General features: G+C 37.0%; 1 protein-coding gene across 2 annotated transcripts in view; it reads right to left on the bottom strand.

The window, feature by feature from the left end:
• LOC117340070 (protein mono-ADP-ribosyltransferase PARP14-like) overlaps window positions 1–20,589 on the bottom strand; it is a gene marked incomplete at its 5' end in the record, with an annotated part of 60,667 nt that overhangs the window by 16,061 nt on the left and 24,017 nt on the right. For both annotated transcript variants that reach the window (XM_033901844.1, XM_033901845.1), the window contains 4 exon segments: window positions 2,526–2,726; window positions 3,352–3,549; window positions 4,484–4,549; window positions 8,099–8,248. In XM_033901844.1, the coding sequence (XP_033757735.1) occupies window positions 2,526–2,726; window positions 3,352–3,549; window positions 4,484–4,549; window positions 8,099–8,248 (615 nt within the window).

The following is a 20,589-nucleotide window of genomic DNA, read 5'->3' as shown; positions in this document are numbered from 1 at the left end:
TACCATAATGATAATACAGAGGTTTATTATAATGATAATACAGAGGTGTACCATAATGATAATACAGAGGTGTACCATAATGATAATACAGAGAAGGTGTATCATAATGATAACACAGAGGTGTACCATAATGATAACACAGAGGTGTACCATAATGATAATACAGAGGTGTACCATAATGATAACACAGAGGTGTACCATAATGATAATACAGAGGTGTACCATAATGATAATACAGAGGTGTACCATAACGATAACACAGAGGTGTACAATAATGATAATACAGAGGTGTACCATAATGATAATACAGAGGTGTACCATAATGATAATACAGAGAAGGTGTACCATAATGATCATACAGAGGTGTATCATAATGATAATGCAGAGGTGTATCATAATGATAATACAGAGAAGGTGTACCATAATGATAATACAGGTGTACCATAATGATAATACAGAGGTGTATCATAATGATAATACAGAGAAGGTGTATCATAATGATAATACAGAGGTGTATCATAATGATAATACAGAGGTGTACCATAATGATAATACAGAGGTGTATCATAATGATAATACAGAGAAGGTGTACCATAATGATAATACAGGTGTACCATAATGATAATACAGAGGTGTATCATAATGATAATACAGAGAAGGTGTACCATAATGATAATACAGAGGTGTACCATAATGATAATACAGAGGTGTACCATAATGATAATACAGAGGTGTACCATAATGATAATACAGAGGTGTATCATAATGATAATACAGAGAAGGTGTACCATAATGATAATACAGAGGTGTACAATAATGATAATACAGAGGTGTACCATAATGATAATACAGAGGTGTATCATAATGATAATACAGAGAAGGTGTACCATAATGATAATACAGAGGTGTACAATAATGATAATACAGAGGTGTACAATAATGATAATACAGAGGTGTACCATAATGATAATACAGAGGTGTACCATAATGATAATACAGAGGTGTACCATAATGATAATACAGAGGTGTACCATATTGATAATACAGAGGTGTATCATAATGATAATACAGAGGTGTACCATAATGATAATACAGAGAAGGTGTATCATATTAATACAGAGGTGTACCATAATGATAATACAGAGGTGTACCATAATGATAATACAGAGAAGGTGTACCATAATGATAATACAGAGGTGTACCATATTGATAATACAGAGGTGTATCATAATGATAATACAGAGGTGTACCATAATGATAATACAGAGAAGGTGTACCATAATGATAATACAGAGGTGTACCATAATGATAATACAGAGGTGTACCATAATGATAATACAGAGAAGGTGTACCATAATGATAATACAGGTGTACCATAATGATAATACAGAGGTGTACCATAAAGATAATACAGAGAAGGTGTACCTTAATGATAATACAGAGGTGTACCATAATGATAATACAGAGGTGTATCATAATGATAATACAGAGGTGTACCTTAATGATAATACAGAGGTGTACCATAATGATAATACAGAGGTGTATCATAATGATAATACAGAGAAGGTGTACCATAATGATAATACAGATGTGTACCATAATGATAATACAGAGGTGTATCATAATGATAATACAGAGGTGTACCTTAATGATAATACAGAGGTGTACCATAATGATAATACAGAGGTGTACCATAATGATAATACAGAGGTGTACCTTAATGATAATACAGAGGTGTACCATAATGATAATACAGAGGTGTACCATAATGATAATACAGAGAAGGTGTACCATAATGATAATACAGATGTGTACCATAATGATAATACAGAGGTGTATCATAATGATAATACAGAGGTGTATCATAATGATAATACAGAGAAGGTGTATCATAACGATAATACAGAGAAGGTGTATCATATTAATACAGAGGTGTATCATAATGAAAATACAGAGGTGTACCATAATGATAATACAGAGGTGTATCATAATGATAATACAGAGGTGTACCATAATGATAATACAGAGAAGGTGTACCATAATGATAATACAGATGTGTACCATAATGATAATACAGAGGTGTATCATAATGATAATACAGAGGTGTATCATAATGATAATACAGAGAAGGTGTATCATAACGATAATACAGAGAAGGTGTATCATATTAATACAGAGGTGTATCATAATGAAAATACAGAGGTGTATTATAATGATAATACAGAGAAGGTGTATCATAACGTTAATACAGAGAAGGTGTATCATAATGATAATACAGAGGTGTACCATAATGATAATACAGAGGTGTACCTTAATGATAATACAGAGGTTTATTATAATGATAATACAGAGGTGTACCATAATGATAATACAGAGGTGTACCTTAATGATAATACAGAGGTGTATCATAATGATAATACCGAGAAGGTGTACCATATGATAATACAGAGAAGGTGTACAATAATGATAATACAGAGGTGTACCATAATGATAATACAGAGGTGTATCATAATGATAATACATACCAAACAGGTTGAAAAAAGACTTTGGCTTTTTCTGTTTGTGTTTCTGAAACCTAGTCTGCATGGCAATGATGAACTTTTGAATCATTGGTCGATCAAATATCACCATATGGATTTCTTTAATGCTGTCTGGATCTTGGTCTATAAATTCGACCAAGGCATCTACAAAACTAGTGGCTATTTCTTCAGGTGTGGTACTAAAGGCTGAAAGTAGGAATGTACAGTTAAGTTATACTTAAAAACATTCATATACACGTGTCAGAGGGGTAATGATGTACTACTTGAGAGAACCAGGCTTAATCAATTTGATGAAGAGATCTAGACCTATCATCATTATATTATCTACATACAGTATTTGTCAATGGTTTATCTTGTTTAACATCCTATTAACAGCAAGAGTCATTTAAGGTTAAGCCATTTTTTGAAGGTGGAGGAAAGCCGGAGTACCAGGAGAAAAACCACCAACCTATGGTCAGTAAGGCCCCACGTGGGTCTCAAATTCGTGACCCAGAGGTGGAGGGCTAGTGTTAAAGTGTTAGGACACCTTAACCACTCGACCACGGTACGGCCTCTTATTTGACAATTAGCAATCACAAAATTTTTTTTTAATACACGCAGACAGAGAAAGGGCTATAAATTTCATTTCCTAAATAATTTGCAATTTTCAACACACAAAAGTTACATTTTCATGTGATATTTTAGGTTTTTATCCATCAAAATATATTTTGTTTTTGAGAGGATATATATCTTCGATCCTATTTACTTAAGACCCTAAAACATGCCATTCAAACAAGTATCAAAACCAAACAATAATAAGATTATATCTTACCCTTGCTTGTGCCCATAGCAGGGAAGGCTACAGATGATACACTCATTTCATCAGCTTTATTCATGGCCAACAGAAATTTTGATTTCCAGTCCGACCGTCCTCTCTCTTCCACATCAATGTGAATAATCATTTCACATGGCATTACAGATCCTGGATCATTGGTTGTCACTGCTACTCCGTTAGTCTTCATTTTACTTTCTGGTGAATGAAGGAAGGAGTAGCAATTTAAAAGTTAAACAAGGCCCTAATGGGCCCAAATTGCTCACCTGCTATCCAGTGATCCATTTCATAAATAAACATAATTAAGAACAAATGTATCAGAGATCATATATAAGATCCAAGGCCAATTTAACTGTTTCAAATTTGAATTATGATCAAGGTCATTCATTTGAACAAACTTACTATCCGTCATCCAAGAATGCTAAAAGCCAAATATAAGGTCTCCGGACCTTTCAGTAATTGAAAATAAGTCATGGAAATATTTTAGCCTATTGGACTGCTCTCACCTTGAAAGGTCAAGGTCATTCATTTGAACAAATTTGGCAGCCCTTTATCCCAGCATGCTACAGACCTAATAGTAACTCTCTGGGATTCTTGGTTATTGAGAAGAAGTCGTTTAAAGATTTCAGTCTATTTGATCCCTGTGACCTTGAATGAAGGTTGAGGTCATTCATTTGACCACACTTGGTAGCACTTCTTCCCAGTATGCTTCAGACCCAATATAAACTCCGTGGGACCCTTGGTTATTGAGAAAAAGTCGTTTAAAAGATTTAAGTCTATTTGACCCCTGTGACCTTGAATGTAGGTCAATTTCATTCCTTTGATCAAACTCTTTCCCCAGCATGCTACAGGTTCAGTATTAGGTCTCTGGGCCTCTTGGTTATTAAGAAGAAGTTGTTTAAATGGAAAAGTTGACGTTGGACAGACGACAGACAGACGCCGCACCAGGGCATAAGCTCATTTGCCCTTCGGGCAGGTTAGCTAAAAATGACGTTTTTGATAACCTTCATCAAAATACAGGATGACATATGGTATGAACATATAAATAGACTTACACACAAAAAACATGCACGTTAATCACTCTCCTCCCCAGAATTTTTCAAGCAGCTACTCTGATAATCAGGAATCTTACCTAACCTCTTCACCTGTCTCTGTAGGCCATTTCCTCCAATAGTACGGATAGTATTCGACACTATTCCTGCAAACATCACAAAAACTGTACTTTAAAAAATGCAAAAATATATTAATGAAACAATGTCTTTCATAATAAAATGACCGCCAGTCGGAAAAGTATACGCCCGTCAAATGCAATACAAAGTGTTATTCTTCTGTATTCCATTAAAACTTATAAATACGTCACCTAGGTGACATGATTTAACCATCACCTTTTAATACAAATATAACGTCTGATGTTCTAAAGTTTGAGGAATACCAGTAATCAGGAATAATGGTCACCAACTCATTAAACTTGATACCATGATTATAAAACCTATAAAATTTGATAACAAGAACCAGTGGAACCTACATGTGAAGTTTGAGAAACATCCCCCCAGTTCTTCTAATGTAATAGCAATAACAAACTTCAATTCTCAAAATCCAAGATGGCGGCCTATCTGCCATTTTGTTTTGTTTTTATTCAAAAATCTAAATTTAATTGGCACAAAGATACAAAGGAGAACATACACATGAAGTTTGAGGAATATTCCTCTAAAATGTTCCAAGAAATAGCAATAACAAACTTCAATTCTCAAAATCCAAGATGGTCGTCATTTCTTCATTTCCTTTTTTGATCAAAAATTAAAATAGAATTGGCACAACTAGATACAAATGAGAACATACACTTGAAAAATTAACACCGATACTTAGATTAATGGTATACTCATACCTGACTTTTGTATGTATTTTAAACAAAATCTGTCACAAAATGAAATTTGTAGAGTGATGTTGACAATTTCTTCTACCTTGACCTTGACTTTGGCCTGGAAGCCCTAATATATGAATACTATTTCACTGTATTCTCATTCCTAAGCTTTATATGTACTTGGATCAAACCACAAAGTATTGGAAGTTGCTACAGAGACTCAGAGACTGATTGGTGACAGGACAATCTGATGTGAACGGACATAACACACTCTTGATGCCTTTCCCCCTGTAAAATGGTGGAGGCACCATAAACAAGAGATCCCAGAGGGATCTTGGCGCCCACCATTGAATGATCTTTATAGGTTCCATGTCAGATTGATCTTTTCTCTACTTTTCCCTTCCTCTAAGTCTTACTAATCTGTGTAAATTCAGAAACAGCCCTCTAGTACTTTTCAAACAAGGGGAACCTATATATAAAATTTAAGATTTAGCGATAACGGCTGTCTGTTGTTTTCGGATTAGTCCCAAAATGCAACACCAGGGACCAAGGGGAACCTACATATGAAATTTGAGAAAGATCCCTTCAGTACCTTCTGTAAAATAGCGATAACAAACTTCAATTGTCAAAATACAAGATGGCTGCCTGTCGGCCATGTTGTTTTCCTATTGGTCCCAAGATGCAATATGCAGAACTACAGACCAAGGGGAACTTATAAAAAATGTTTGAGAAAGATCCCTTCAGTACTTTCTGAGAAATAGCGATAACAAACTTCAATTGTCAAAATCTAAGATGGCTGCCTGTCGGCCATGTTGTTTTCTGATAGGACTCAAAATGTAATATGCATAACTAGGCACCAAGGGGAACCTATATATGAATTTGAGAAAGATCCCTTCAGTACTTTCTCAGAAATAGCGATAACAAACTTCAATTGTCAAAATCCAAGATGGCTGCCTGTCGGCCATGTTGTTTTCTGATAGGTCTCAAAATGCAATATGCATAACTATAGGCACCAAGGGGAATCTACATATGAAATTTGAGAAAGATCCCTTCAGTACTTTCTCAGAAATAGCGATAACAAACTTCAATTGTCAAAATCTAAGATGGCTACCTGTCGGCCATGTTGTTTTCCGATTGGTCTCAAAATGCACTATGCATAACTAGGCACCAAGGGGAATCTACATATGAAATTTGAGAAAGATCCCTTCAGTACTTTCTCAGAAATAGCGATAACAAACTTCAATTGTCAAAATCCAAGATGGCTGCCTGTCGGCCATGTTGTTTTCCGATAGGTCTCAAAATGCAATATGCATAACTAGGCACCAAGGGGAATCTACATATGAAATTTGAGAAAGATCCCTTCAGTACTTTCTCAGAAATAGCGATAACAATATTCAATTGTCAAAATCCAAGATGGCTGCCTGTCGGCCATGTTGTTTTCCGATAGGTCTCAAAATGCAATATGCATAACTAGGCACCAAGGGAAACCTACATATGAAATTTGAGAAAGATCCCTTCAGTACTTTCTCAGAAATAGCGATAACAAACTTCAATTGTCAAAATCCAAGATGGCTGCCTGTCGGCCATGTTGTTTTCCGATAGGTCTCAAAATGCAATATGCATAACTAGGCACCAAGGGAAACCTACATATGAAATTTGAGAAAGATCCCTCCAGTACTTTCTCAGAAATAGCGATAACAAACTTCAATTGTCAAAATCCAAGATGGCTGCCTGTCGGCCATGTTGTTTTCCTATTGGTCTCAAAATGCAATATGCATAACTAGGCACCAAGGGGAACCTACATATGAAATTTGAGAAAGATCCCTTCAGTACTTTCTCAGAAATAGCGATAACAAACTTCAATTGTCAAAATCCAAGATGGCTGCCTGTCGGCCATATTGTTTTCCGATTGGTCTCAAAATGCAATATGCATAACTAGGCACCAAGGGGAACCTACATATGAAATTTGAGAAAGATCCCTTCAGTGCTTTCTCAGAAATAGCGATAACAATCTTAAATTATCAAAATCCAAGATGGCTGCCTGTCGGCCATGTTGTTTTCCGATTGGTCTCAAAATGCAATATGCATAACTAGGCACCAAGGGGAGCCTACATATGAAATTTGAGAAAGATCCCTTCAGTACTTTCTCAGAAATAGCGATAACAAACTTCAATTGTCAAAATCCAAGATGGCTGCCTGTCGGCCATGTTGTTTTATGATTGGTCTCAAAATGCAATATGCATAACTAGGCACCAAGGGGAACCCACATATGAAATTTGAGAAAGATCCCTTCAGTACTTTCTGAGGATTAGCGATAACAAGAATTGTTTACGGACGGACGGAGGGACGGACGGACGGACGGAGGGACGGACGGACGGACCACGGACCACGGACGCAGGGCGATTTGAATAGCCCACCATCTGATGATGGTGGGCTAAAAAACAAAACAATAGTGTTGGGCACAGTAAACAACAATACAATAGAGAAAGGCACCATAAACAACAAAACAATAGAGTTGGGCACCATAAACAACAATACAATAGAGAAAGGCACCATAAACAACAATACAATAGAGAAAGGCACCATAAACAACAAAACAATAGAGAAAGGCACCATAAACAACAAAACAATAGAGTTAGGCATCATAAACAATTTACAAAAATTCACAATTTTGGAGAATCAGTCGAAAATGTAAATTCTTTATGACGGACACACGACGCACGCCGACGGACAGAAGGCGATTAGAATAGTTCACTTGAGACTTTGTCAGGTGACCGAAAAAGATGGGCACAATAAATAACAAAACAATAGATTTGGGCACCATGAATTACAAAACAAGAGAGTTCAAAATTTCACACCCAAAATACCGTTTTTCGGAGCATTTACCTCTTGTTAAATCAAAATCAGCATTTGTCCCATTTACAATGGCATCAACTTTAGCCTTAGTTATGTCCCCTTGATAGATCTTCAGTTCAATATTCTCAATGTCCACTGTGACTTCCTGATATGTATCTCTCGTCTGTGATGCCGCTGCACCTGTAATACACAAAAAAATAATATGTAAATGGAATGGTGAATAGGTATCAAATAACAAGAGGCCCAAGGGGCCTGTATTGAGAATTCTTATGCCCAGCATATCAGCCCAAATGTTGGTCTTAAAAAGCTTTCTAATCACCAAAACAATTACTACTTATCAAATGATAACATGCAAATGTCTGAAACTATGCATGCTGTCAATTAGACTGTGTTACAAACATGCCAGTGCTTGTGTTCATGATTGGTTCATTGCTTGTAAAATCAAATATCTAATATGTGTGAAGAAGCTAGGTTAACCTGTAAAAGTGGATATTTTCGCGCGTTGAAATTTTCGCTAAGTCAGCCTCCAAACTGTTTGCGGTGTGGATATTTTCGCGCTGTCAGTCATGATGAAAATATATTTTCGCGCTGCAATGTCATTGGCTATGTACATAAAGTAAGATTATTTCCGACCAGCTTTGCGATTGATATGTACAGTAACGTAAAAGCAATCATAATTATCATGAAATGAAGAAAGTTTAATGATCAATCAACATCAAACTAGATGAAATACTATCATTTTACTAATTACTCAAATTCGTATAGCCATGTCTCAAACAAATGACCGACCATGACAACGTTACACATCACGGACGACATGGTTTACTACCAGGAACTTGCATCTTGGATATTAGTGTATTTAGTTTATTTGGTGGAAATATTCGCGTGGCAATATTTTCATGTGTTATTATATTCGCGTGTGGATATTTTCGCGGGGATTTAATTATCGCGAAATAAGCGAAAATTTCCACGCTGCGAACATTTCCACTTTTACAGTAGGTCCAAATGGAAACTGCAGCTGATTAAACATGGAAAATATATCATCCCCTAACTAGTTGTATGGATCAAAAGCAAAGCTAGACACCGATTTGTTATCCCTACCTATAACTTTTACCTACATATTTGAAAGGAAAATATGCCATGCTAAATTAGGTATTTAGTATGCATTAGATGCATATGTACAAATTTAGTTTTACCAAAAAATCTTCTTTTTTTTTTCTTTTTGCACTAATTGATGCTGATAGTTATTCACTCTGTAAAATGGGTCATGCCAAAATACAAGATCCCCAAAGGCCTAAAAGGTTAACTGACCATTAAACATAGACTATCGTAATTCTGCTGGTTGAACTTTTGACAAGTCCAAAAAATAGCAACTTTCTAAACTTTGCAACCAATTTTCAGCTCAGTGGCACTAGTCAAACTGGTGGAGTGTTTTTATTTCGAGTTTTGGCCATGATTGACTGGTCAGTCAATAAGAACATTTGGTCAGCAAGTTTCAGATCAGTCCCATACTAGGTGGAATGTACAACAGAAGAATTTGATGACCAAGGATCCATGACTGCACAACCATAAGTGTTACAAAATGGCCACTGTCAATGCCATGTTGAACTTTTGATGATTCCAAAAGATTCTAAGGGAAAAAGGTTGATTAAATCTTTTGTAATAAATATAAGTTTGAATTTAAATGATATAAAGGATATCTAACAGTGTCTTCAGTAATACCAAATATATTTCACGAGTGGGGCTAATATTTTGATATTTTTCACGAGTGCGCAGCACGAGTGAAAAATATCAAAATATTAGCCACACGAGTGAAATATATCTAATATTACTGAAGAAACTGTTAGATATTCTGTTTATTACTTTTTTATCAACGAAAAACCTACCCCGTATGCTAACTAGGCCTACAGCGAAAGTTTGCATACAAAAAATAGTTCCCCCTGTCCAGGTGCTGACATATATGTCGGGCTTTCTAATTGGTCAATTATTTTGGTATTTTCTAATCATTAATTTGATTGGTCAAATCAGCAAAAGTGATATTTTTCACTAGTGAAAAATATCACTTTTATAGAATGAATAATGTTTGATATTTCACTGGTAAAAATGTAATAAATATAAGTATCCATTTTTTTACTGTTTAAGAGGTAAATATGTCATGTAAATCTTTGGAAAGTTCTGTCAATGTTGTGAGGTGGACTGTTGTGAGGTGGACTGTCGTGAGGTGGATTGTTGTGAGGTGGATTGTTGTGAGGTGGATTGTTTTGAGGTGGATTGTTGTGAGGTGGACTGTTGTGAGGTGGATTGTTGTAAGGTGGACTGTTGTGAGGTGGATTGTTGTGAGGTGGACTGTCGTGAGGTGGACTGTCGTGATGTGGATTGTCATGAGGTGGATTGTTGTGAGGTGGATTGTTGTGAGGTGGACTGTCGTGAGATGGATTGTTGTGAGGTGGACTGTTGTGAGGTGGACTGTCCTGAGGTGGACTGTCGTGAGGTGGATTGTTGTGAGGTGGACTGTTGTGAGGTAGACTGTCATGAGGTGGACTGTTGTGAAGTGGATTGTTTTGAGGTGGACTGTCGTGAGGTGGATTGTTGTGAGGTGGACTGTCCTGAGGTGGACTGTCGTGAGGTGGATTGTTGTGAGGTGGACTGTCGTGAGGTGGACTGTCGTGAGGTGGATTGTCGTGAGGTGGACTGTTGTGAGGTGGATTGTTGTGAGGTAGACTGTTGTGAGGTGGACTGTCGTGAGGTGAACTGTTGTGAGGTGGACTGTCATGAGGTGGATTGTTGTGAGGTGGATTGTTGTGAGGTGGACTGTCATGAGGTAGACTGTCATGAGGTGGATTGTTGTGAGGTGGATTGTTGTGAGGTGGACTGTCGTGTGGATTGTAGTGAGGTGGACCGTTGTGAGGTGGACCGTCGTGAGGTGGACCGTCGTGAGGTGGACCGTCGTGAGGTGGATTGTCGTGAGGTAGACTGTTGTGAGGTGGATTGTTGTGAGGTAGACTGTTGTGAGGTGGACTGTCGTGAGGTGGATTGTTGTGAGGTGGACTGTTGTGAGGTGGACTGTTGTGAGGTGGATTGTTGTGAGGTGGACTGTCCTGAGGTGGACAGTTGTGAGGTGGATTGTTGTGAGGTGGACTGTCGTGAGGTGGATTGTTGTGAGGTGGACTGTCGTGAGGTGGACTGTCGTGAGGGGGATTGTTGTGAGGTGGATTGTCGTGAGGTGGATTGTCGTGAGGTGGACTGTTGTGAGGTAGACTGTTGTGAGGTGGACTGTCGTGAGATTGATTGTCGTGAGGTGGACTGTCGTGAGATGGATTGTCGTGAGGTGGACTGTCGTGAGGTGGACTGTCGTGAGGTGGATTGTCGTGAAGTGGACTGTCGTGAGGTGGATTGTCGTGAGGTGGATTGTCGTGAGGTGGACTGTTGTGAGGTAGACTGTTGTGAGGTGGACCGTCGTGAGGTGGATTGTTGTGAGGTGGACTGTTGTGAGGTGGATTGTTGTGAGGTGGACTGTCGTGAGGTGGACTGTCGTGAGGGGGATTGTTGTGAGGTGGACTGTTGTGAGGTGGATTGTCGTTAGGTGGATTGTTGTGAGGTGGACTGTTGTGAGGTAGACTGTTGTGAGGTGGACTGTCGTGAGATGGATTGTCGTGAGGTGGATTGTCGTGAGGTGGACTGTTGTGAGGTAGACTGTTGTGAGGTGGACTGTCGTGAGGTAGACTGTCGTGAGGTGGACTGTCGTGAGGTGGACTGTTGTGAGGTGGATTGTTGTGAGGTGGACTGTTGTGAGGTAGACTGTTGTGAGATGGACTGTCGTGAGATGGATTGTTGTGAGGTGGACTGTTGTGAGGTAGACTGTCATGAGGTGGATTGTCGTGAGGTGGACTGTTGTGAGGTGGACTGTCTTGAGGTGGACTTTTCATTTCATTTGAAGATTATAACACATTTGACTCCTGTGACCAGATTGGCTCTTCATCCAGGCATACTATTTTTCCAAAATGACCTTGGGCATCTTTGTTAAAGTAAAGAAAAGTTGGAAGCCCTTCAATCATCCAAGCATGAACCTGGGTAACTTAGGTTATTGATAAGAAGTCATTAAAACAGATAAGTAGGATCGACAGACGATGTACCACTGGATAAGTATGATCGACAGACGATGTACCACTGGATAAGTACGATCGACAGTCGATGCACCACTGGATAAGACTGGATAAGTACGATCGACAGACGATGGACCACTGGATAAGACTGGATAAGTACGATCGACAGACGATGGACCACTGGATAAGTACGATCGACAGACGATGTACCACTGGATAAGTACGAATGACAGACGATGTGCCACTGGATAAGACTGGATAAGTACGATCAACAGACGATGGACCACTGGATAAGTACGATCGACAGACGATGTACAACTGGATAAGTACGATCGACAGACGATGTACAACTGGATAAGTACGATCGACAGACGATGTACCACTGGATAAGTACGATCGACAGACGATGTACCACTGGATAAGTACGATCGACAGACGATGTACCACTGCATAAGTACGATCGACAGACGATGTACCACAGGATAAGTACGATCGACAGACGTTGTACCACTGCATAAGTACGATCGACAGACGATGTACCACTAGATAAGTACGATCGACAGACGTTGTACCACTGGATAAGTACGATTGACCCACAATGTATCACTGGATAAGTACGATCGACAGACGATGTACCACTGGATAAGTACGATCGACAGACGATGTACCACTGGATAAGTACGATTGACAGACGATGTACCACTGGATAAGTACGATCGACAGACGATGTACCACTGGATAAGTACGAATGACCCACGATGCACCACTGGATATGTACGATCGACAGACGTTGTGCCACTGGATAAGTACGATCGACAGTCGTTGTACCACTGGATAAGTACGAATGACAGTCTTTGTACCACTGGATAAGTACGAATGACAGACGATGTACCACTGGATAAGTACGATCGACCCACAATGCACCACTGGATAAGTAGGATTGACCCACAATTTACCACTGGATAAGTACGATCGACAGACGATTTACCAGTGGATAAGGACGATCGACAGATGATGTACCACTGGATAAGTACGATCGACAGACGATGTACCACTGGATAAGTACGAATGACAGACGATGTACCACTGGATAAGTACGAATGACAGACGATGCACCACTGGATAAGTAGGATTGACCCACAATTTACCACTGGATAAGTACGATCGACAGACGATTTACCAGTGGATAAGGACGATCGACAGATGATATTTTTTGTACCACTGGATAAGTACGATCGACAGACGATGTACCACTGGATAAGTACGAATGACAGACGATGTACCACTGGATAAGTACGAATGACAGACGATGCACCACTGGATAAGTACGAATGACCCACGATGTACCAGTGGATAAGTACGATCGACAGACGATGTACCACTGGATAAGTACGATCGACAGACGATGTACCACTGGATAAGTACGAATGACAGACGATGTACCACTAGATAAGCATCTCACTTGCTCTTCAGGCAGGTGAGCTAAAAATGTTTGACACTAGCTGTTGCATTTCTTTGTAACATAATTCTTTATTTTCAAGCAAAAAAGACAACAAAAAATGAATGGATGGACATAACAGCACCGTTAATCAATCACAACATTTAATACTATTTATATCACAATTCAAGGCCTACCTATTACTTAAAATGTAGGATCTACAATATATCTATGTAAAAAATACATGACCAGTTTCAGGAAAATGACCCCAAAGTTGAATGAATGAATTGAAAATACCTTGCATTGATCGAGATATTGAAGATTATTATCCACCAACTTATCATTACCACACAAATAATGAAATTAATTACCTTCTAATTTTTAACATGCAAAAATCCAACTTCTCAAATTATTTGTAAAGTAAAGGAATAATTACACATTATATATATATATCAATATAAACAGACACACATCATATATATATCAATATAAACAGAAACACATTATATATATATATATATATATCAATATAAACAGACAATGTATTTTGGTTGATATCGTAGATCCTATGTCTTCAATCCAGTACATATGTATATTGCATCACAAAGAAGTAAAAGTGACAAAAGGTAATGGTCAATATAAGTTCTATTGATATTTCACTTATGTCACTGAGAGATCTCAGGCCTTGAGTGTTGGAAGTGGCATTCGATACCTGATCATGACCAACTGGGTCAAATATACACATTCACAAATCAGAGGCAATGCGATAGGTCAATAATTTGTAAGCTTTGAGTATGTCAATTTGAGATTGGTCGATAATGTGTAAGCTTTTAGTATGTCAAAACAATTGGTCGATAATTTTTAAGCTTTGAGTATGTCAATATGATTGGTCAATAATTTGAAAATGTCAATATGACTGCATGGTCAATAACTTGTAAGCTTTGAGTATGTCAATATGATTGGTCAATAATTTGAGCATGTCAATATTATGATTGGTCAATAATTTGTAAGCTTTTGGTATGCTGTTGTAATGATGATTCAAACACTCAGGATTCCTTCAGATCTTTTCCAAAATGCTTTTCTCCTTGTTAGATCACAACCAGTAACAAAATCATCGAAATGAAAGACAAATCCATTTTCCAGTTTATATACTGTACTTACAACCTAGAACAGATTTAATGCTGAACATTACATTGTATTTAAAGTCAATTGTGGGCAAAAACAGACTTTGAACAGGTTATTTTCAGGATAGGCAATAAATGTACAACAATGTACTATTAAATGTCTAATTGTACACCAGCAAATTACATTCAACCAGCTACTGTAAACATCAAGACAAATTTCATCCAATATTATCTGTATTACCAGACCAAGTTGTTCTAAATGCTATTAGGCAAATCACAATTTAACAACAATTTCAAAATCCTAATAACAATTTCAAAAGCCCAATAAAAAGGTTTTGAAGTAAAGGAGAATAGAGGTTTTCACTGATCAGGTCATTAAGCTGATCACCTTTTGAAAAACCAGGTTCTGGATGTAGAGACATATAAACAACCTTTAAGTTGTTTTCTGTATACCACACATACAATTAAATACTATATCTGTTTACTGCATGATCATATCAATTTAAGGATGTAAATTATGTACTCTATTGTTTTCTCTCTACCACAAATACAGATAAACATCCTCTGATGTTTTTTCTCTACCATAAATAGATAAACATCCTTTAATGTTTTTTCTCTACCACAAAAAGATAAACATCCTCTAATGTTTTTCCTCTACCATAAATAAACATCCTTTAATGTTTTTTCTCTACCACAAAAAGATAAACATCATTTAATGTTTTTTCTCTACCATAAATAGATAAACATCCTTTAATGTTTTTCCTCTACCACAAATAGATAAACATCATTTAATGTTTTTCCTCTACCACAAATAGATAAACATCCTTTAATGTTTTTCCTCTACCATAAATAGATAAACATCCTTTAATGTTTTTCCTCTACCATAAATAGATAAACATCCTTTAATGTTTTTCCTCTACCACAAATAGATAAACATCCTTTAATGTTTTTCCTCTACCACAAATAGATAAACATCCTTTAATGTTTTTCCTCTACCACAAATAGATAAACATCCTTTAATGTTTTTCCTCTACCACAAATAGATAAACATCCTTTAATGTTTTTCCTCTACCATAAATAGATAAACATCCTTTAATGTTTTTCCTCTACCACAAATAGATAAACATCCTTTAATGTTTTTCCTCTACCACAAATAGATAAACATCCTCTAATGTTTTTCCTCTACCACAAATAGATAAACATCCTCTAATGTTTTTCCTCTACCACAAATAGATAAACATCCTTTAAAGTTTTTCCTCTACCACAAATAGATAAACATCCTTTAATGTTTTTCCTCTACCACAAATAGATAAACATCCTTTAATGTTTTTCCTCTACCACAAATAGATAAACATCCTTTAATGTTTTTCCTCTACCACAAATAGATAAACATCCTTTAATGTTTTTCCTCTACCATAAATAGATAAACATCCTCCGATATTTTTCTCTATCACATAAAAGTAAGTACATGTATCTACAAGTTGACTGTATTTTACAACCTGAAGCTATTAATCTCTTAAAATTGATGCAGTCTGCAGTCATTAATGCTCTTGTGAATTTGAGATCCACTCTTAACAAACTTCATACATTATTGACTTTAGTCAACCACCCAACAATACAAATTATAAATGACACACCAAAATGCCATAACTATATAACCTGAGGATTGAAAAATATGTAAGACTAAATCAACAATAGTGACTCAACAGTACAAAATATTCCTCTGATAAACTGTTTCCCAAATTGAACTTTTACTAAATGTAATATAACTCTTTTACAAAATTTTTGATTTCATGGTCCCAGTGAATGCTTGTAAAAAGATGTCAATATGTGAATAAAACAGAAACTGTCAAGTGGAAGAATTTGTAACAAAAATATTATCTGTCCATTTTTGGCAATTTGCTTAAGGTGTAAAAGAGCTTAGCTTTCTTTTTGAACTAACTGATTCGTTTAGAGAACAAACCAATATCATAATGTATATCTATGTATAGTATCATGGTCCTGATTATCAATATTGATGGCAACAGATTTCTAGGTCCCACACCAAAGTGTATAAAATTTCTTTATGTCCAAGAGGGAGGGCAATTAAACTTTACATAGTGCTCTCTTAAGTGGCATATGGCCAGGCCAGAAGTCAAATCTTGGTAAATTTGTTTTCATGTCTGAGATTCAAACTATTTACATGTTATGACCTGGATTTAAGAACTAAGGCCAATGAGCAAATCCCAGCTCATTCATTCCTAGTTAATACATATAGTTACAGGGCAGGGATCTCAATAATTTCTATAGGTAATGCACACTTATTGTGCTAAAAGTGAAACTAAATTGAAATAAACATCATTTTGTGGTGATAATTTGAATTATACATGATTATCTATCAGTACACAAGGGCAGCACAATCTAAATACTGCTGAAAATAGCTAGGCTAAGGATGGTTTACTAATCAAAACAGGCTATACAGCTGAGTACTTCATGTCTACACAAACAAGAGATCCCAGAGGGATCTTGGCGCCCACCATTGAATGATCTTTATAGATTCCATGTCAGATTGATCTTTTCTCTACTTTTCCCTTCCTCTAAGTCTTACTAATCTGTAAATTCAGAATCAGCCCTCTAGTACTTTTCAAACAAGGTGAACCTATATATAAAATTTATGATTTAGCGATAATGGCTGTCTGTCGGCCATGTTGTTTTCCGATTGGTCCCAAAATGCAATACCAGGGACCAAGAGGAACCTACATATGAAATTTGAGAAAGATCCCTTCAGTACCTTCTGTAAAATAGCGTTAACAAACTTTAATTGTCAAAATACAAGATGGCTGCCTGTCGGCCATGTTGTTTTCTGACTAGTCTCAAAATCAAATATGCATAACTAGGGACCGAGGGCAACCTACAAATGAAATTTCAGAAAGATCCTTTAAGCAATTTCTGAGAAATAGCTATAGCAAACTTCAATTGTCAAAATCCAAGATGGCTGCCTGTGGGCCATGTTGTTTTCCTATTGGTCCCAAGATGCAATAGCATAACTACAGACCAAGGGGAGCCTACAAAAAAATTGAGAAAGATACCTTCAGTACTTTCTGAGGAATAGCGATAACAAATTTCAATTGTCAAAATCCAAGATGGCTGCCTGTCGGCCATGTTGTTTTCCGATTGGTCTCAAAATGTTATACGCATAACTAGGCACAATGGGAACCTACATATGAAATTTGAGAAAGATCCCTTCCTTAGTTTCTGAGGAATAGCGATAACAAATTTCAATTGTTACCAGAGATCCCAGAGGGATCTTGGCGCCCAGTCCATTGAATGATCTTTATAGGTTCCATGTCAGATTGATCTTTTCTCTACTTTTCCCTTCCTCTAAGTCTTACTAATATGTGTAAATTCAGAAACAGGCCTCTAGTAATTTTCAAACATGGGGAAACTATATATAAAATTTAAGATTTCTGATGATGGTGGGCTAAAAATTAAGATTTAGCGATAATGGCTGTCTGTCGGCCATGTTGTTTTCGGATTGGTCCCAAAATGCAATACCAGGGACCAAGGGGAACCTACATATGAAATTTGAGAAAGATCCCTTCCTTAGTCTCTGAGGAATAGCGGTAACAAATTTCAATTGTCACCAGAGATCCCAGAGGGATCTTGGCGCCCAGTCCATTGAATGATCTTTATAGGTTCCATGTCAGATTGATCTTTTCTCTACTTTTCCCTTCCTCTAAGTCTTACTAATATGTGTAAATTCAGAAACAGCCCTCTAGTAATTTTCAAACATGGGGAAACTATATATAAAATTTAAGATTTCTGATGATGGTGGGCTAAAAATTAAGATTTAGCGATAATGGCTGTCTGTCGGCCATGTTGTTTTCGGATTGGTCCCAAAATGCAATACCAGGGACCAAGGGGAACCTACAAATGAAATTTCAGAAAAATCCTTTCAGCAATTTCTGATAAATAGCAATAGCAAACTTCAATTGTCAAAATCCAAGATGGCTGCCTGTCGGCCATGTCGTTTTCCGATTGGTCTCAAAATGCAATATGTATAACAAGGCACCAAGAGGAACCTAAATATGAAATTTAAGAAAGATCCCTTCATTAGTTTCTGAGAAATAGTGATAACAAACTTCAATTGTCAAAATCCAAGATGGCTGCCTGTCGGCCATGTTGTTTTCCGATTAGTCTAAAAATGCAATATGCATAACTAGGCACCAAGAGGAACCTTAACATATGAAATTTAAGAAAGATCCCTTCAGTGCTTTCTGAGAAATAGCGATAACAACCTTCAATTGTCACAAGAGATCCCAGAGGGATCTTGGCGCCCACCATTGAATGATCTTTATAGGTTCCATGTCAGATTGATCTTTTCTCTACTTTTCCCTTCCTCTAAGTCTTACTAATCTGTGTATTTTCATAAACAGCCCTCTATAGCTAGTACATTTCAAACAAGGGGAACCTATATATAAAATTTAAGATTTAGCGATAATGGCTGTCTGTCGGCCATGTTGTTTTCGGATTGGTCCCAATATGCATAACTAGGCACTGAGGGAAACCTACATATGAAATTTGAGAAAGATCCCTTCAGTACTTTCTGAGAAATAGTGATAACAAATTTCAATCGTCAATATCCAAGATGGCTGCCTGTCGGCCATGTCGTTTTCTGATTGGTCTCAAAATGCAATATGCATAACTAGGCACCAAGAGAAACCTACATATGAAATTTGAGAAAGATCTCTTCAGTGCTTTCTGAGAAATAGCGATAACAAACTTCAATTGTCAAAATCCAAGATGGCTGCCTGTCGGCCATGTTGTTTTCCGATTGGTCTCAAAATACAATGTGCATAACTAGGCACCAAGGGGAACCTACATATGAAATTTGAGAAAGATCCCTTCAGTACTTTCTGAGAAATAGCGATAACAAACTTCAATTGTCAAAATACAAGATGGCTGCCTGTCGGCAATGTTGTTTCCCGATTGGTCTCAAAATGCAATATGCATAACAAGGCACCAAGGGGAACCTACATATGAAATTTGAGAAAGATCCCTTCAGTACTTTCTCAGAAATAGCGATAACAAACTTCAATTGTCAATATCCAAGATGGCTGCCTGTCGGCCATGTTGTTTTCCGATTGGTCTCAAAATGCAATATGCATAACTAGGCACCAAGGGGAACCTACATATGAAATTTGAGAAAGATCCCTTCAGTACTTTCTGAGGATTAGCAATAACAAGAATTGTTTACGGACGGACGGACGGAGGGAGGGACGGACGGACGGACCACGGACGCAGGGTGATTTGAATAGCCCACCATCTGATGATGGTGGGCTAAAAACACAGGTTAAAATATTAACTCTATTTATTAATTTATTTGGTAAAATTTCTTCGATTAAATTCTTGAAATTTAATCATATTTACCGTATTAGCACATCAAATATGTAACTATATCAGCATGGGATTACAGTTTGTAAATATGTAACTCCTGAAATTGTGCTTAAAACATATTCAACAAATACATCTATGATTTTTTTAAATATTGATCAAAGTCACCAATATTTCTGCTCTAAATTGACTTATCAAAATTACCAGTATTTCAGTTCTTTATAGTGACTTACCAACATTACTAGTATTCCAGCTCTTAAGTGGATTAATTACCATTCCAGTTTTTCAGCTCTTATGTGACTTACCAAAATCCCCAGTATTTCAGCTTTACATTAATACTAAAATATTGGGTAGTTTTACCATTTTACCATGTATTGTACACTTAAACATGACATTTACAGAAATCTACACTGTCTACATGACGTTTACTGTAATTTACACTGTTTATATATATACATGACATTTTCTGAAATCTGCACTGTC

Source organism: Pecten maximus, chromosome 12 (assembly GCF_902652985.1).
Source record: "Pecten maximus chromosome 12, xPecMax1.1, whole genome shotgun sequence".
Taxonomy (NCBI): Eukaryota; Metazoa; Mollusca; class Bivalvia; order Pectinida; family Pectinidae; genus Pecten; species Pecten maximus.
This window is presented reverse-complemented; position numbering and strand designations above follow the sequence as displayed.